Here is a 2,482-nt window from a genome sequence, read left to right on the forward strand (position 1 = left end):
AGAGAGCTGTCGGACCTGCTGAGATTTTCTGCCTTTGTTCCAGATTCCAGCATCCGCAGTGTTTTGCTTTTGTCCTCCTGGTGTATCCTCTACCCTAACCATGTAAACTCATCCTGTGTTCCTTTGAGAGAAAGTGACCATTTATTTGAGAAGGCAGCCTACTCCCCTGGAATCTAGGGCTTCCCTTGATGAGAGGCAGGCAGAAATAAAATTAATTAGGAAATAAGGTTCCCATTAACAGTACTGAGAACTAATCTGGTGAGTGTCTGTTCCAAACTTGAACTTTGATTTGCAGCCATTGCTGGTACCTTGTCACTGGCAGTATGCACTTACACTTGGACCCTGAAATCAACTTCAGAATTCTTCCTGGTTGAGATGTTCTGGAATGTTCCATTTGCATTACAAGTTATATTCACAATGATGGTGTTCTAGAACGGAATGAACTTCTTTTTTACAAGAACTTACCAATTATCTATTACCTGTAGGGAGGCTTGATCAGTGCCTGCTCATAAACTTACCTCCCAGGTACTAGCATTCTCTTCTCCATCTAAATGTTGCTCACACAGGTTGTCCTTTCGTTTGGGCCCTTTCTCTGGGTCACCCCCATTTACGCCAGTGAGTTTGTAATAGAGGAGAAAGAAGACATATTCAAGGTACAATCCTGCCCCGCTTTCTTAATGTTCCAGAATGCTGCCTACCTGGCTGATATGACCTTTGAACTGCCATGCCTGTGCAAGCCTGAGGATGTGACTTCGGTTGTTTGGTACTATCAGAAAGATCTGGGTAAAGGCCACACAAAGGTGTTAACTGATTTCCAGGGGATGAAGATCTTGGATGCTTCCCAGTTGAGTTCCGCCTCAGACATTCAGTCCAGGTTCAGAATTCTGATGTTCAGCCTGCTGGTTTTAAATGCACAGCCCAAAGATTCTGGTCATTACATGTGTGGCTCTGTGAAGGGAGATTATTTCTATGGTTATGACGTTGATGTGCAAAGTTACAAAAATGCACACATAACCTTCCAGGAGAAGAAGGAGAAGCCTATGTCTGATGTGGAGACTAAGACATACAAGATCTTCACATTCTACTGGGATTGGACCATATGCGATCGGTGTGGGGTGAGGGGAGAGCAGCGACGTATTGGCTTGTGTTACATACGTAGTCCTTACCTGTACTTCAGGTACAAGAAGATTCTAACCAACATAGTCTCCTGTGGCTCAGGTGCTGTTCCCCACAGGTACCACCATGTCCTGAAGAACAGGAAAGCTGAGATCATGGTACGAAGCTGTTTTGTGCCGTGCATGACCCAGTACCCCTCGATAGAAGGCGAAAAGTTCATCTTCGACGTCTTTGGTTTTACGAATGACGAAAATAAAAAGCTTCCCCAAGTTCCAGTGCAGACCCATGTCCATGCCATAGGGTACTCCCTGACCATTGCCTGCCCAGGAGCCAGGGCAGAACATGCTGTAGCTTGGGACAAGGAACATCGGCCCCTCTACAGGGCGGAGTACATGGTGGGCGTGAACAGCAGCATGAGACTGTACATTGATCAAGGCAATCACCTGGTTTTCCGTTCTATTCAGCTCAATGATGTTGGGACCTATTACTGCTGGAGGCAAGGCCAATTGATGGCCGGGATCAGGCTGAGGATTGGTCTCCCGCCCAGGATCCACCGGAATTTCACTGATGAAGAGTCCATCTTTGCGATTCAAACTATCCTCAGCATTTACTTAATATTAATATTAATATTTATCTTTCTGAAGTGTATGAGATGTTGCAACTATTATTTTGATTGTTTTTAAAAATAGGAAGAGGAGGAGGCCACTCAGCCCCTCGAGCCTGTTCAAAGAAACTGTTCAAAGTCTATGGTCACTCTGGAATTGTGTTTGTATGTATATTTTTTTAAATCAACGTGTGCTTGTCTGGAAACCCACTACAATGGGCCATGGGCGTTTTAGTTATTGAATGGAAGAGTTATGTCAGATACTTGTCTATGTGTTTCTTGTGCTGTCAGGTAAGCGGATGTTATCTGACCTTAGATGGTCTGTAAGCTTCTGTTAATAAAAAAAAATTAAATATTAGCTGTACAGTGGTTGTAATGACTATATAAGCTCAGGTAGAACTGTTTCCAGCCAGTGAAGTATTTTGTAAGTCCAGTCACTGCTGTAACGTAGGAAACACTGCAGTTTGTACACAGCTAATTCCCATAACCAGCAATATGATAATGACCAGATCACCTATATTTTTGTGATATTGCTCAAGGGATAAATATTGTCAGAGCATCCAGGATAATTCACCTGCTCTTCTTCCGAACTAGCGCTATGGGGTATTTGATGCCCACCGGCAGGGAGAGAGAAGGCACGGCCTTGGCTTAATGTCTCATCTGAAGAAGGCACCTCTGACTGTGCGATACTCCCTCTGCACTACACTGGAGTGGCAGCCTAGATCTTAATGCTCATGTCTCTGGATTGGGACTTGAACCCAC

The 2,482-nt window shown here is 44.4% G+C and overlaps 1 protein-coding gene across 1 annotated transcript; it reads left to right on the forward strand.

Annotated features, from left to right (window-relative positions):
• Positions 1 to 551: 551 nt before the first annotated feature.
• LOC145359266 (Ig-like V-type domain-containing protein FAM187A) lies at positions 552 to 1,799 on the forward strand. The gene has a single exon (XM_080213793.1). The coding sequence runs from the start codon at positions 552 to 554 to the stop codon at positions 1,797 to 1,799; it is 1,248 nt and encodes a 415-aa protein (XP_080069919.1).
• Positions 1,800 to 2,482: the final 683 nt, after the last annotated feature.

The sequence above is a fragment of the Carcharhinus amblyrhynchos genome, chromosome 27 (genome assembly GCF_965287045.1).
Source record: "Carcharhinus amblyrhynchos chromosome 27, sCarAmb.v2.hapA, whole genome shotgun sequence".
Classification (NCBI taxonomy): Eukaryota; Metazoa; Chordata; class Chondrichthyes; order Carcharhiniformes; family Carcharhinidae; genus Carcharhinus; species Carcharhinus amblyrhynchos.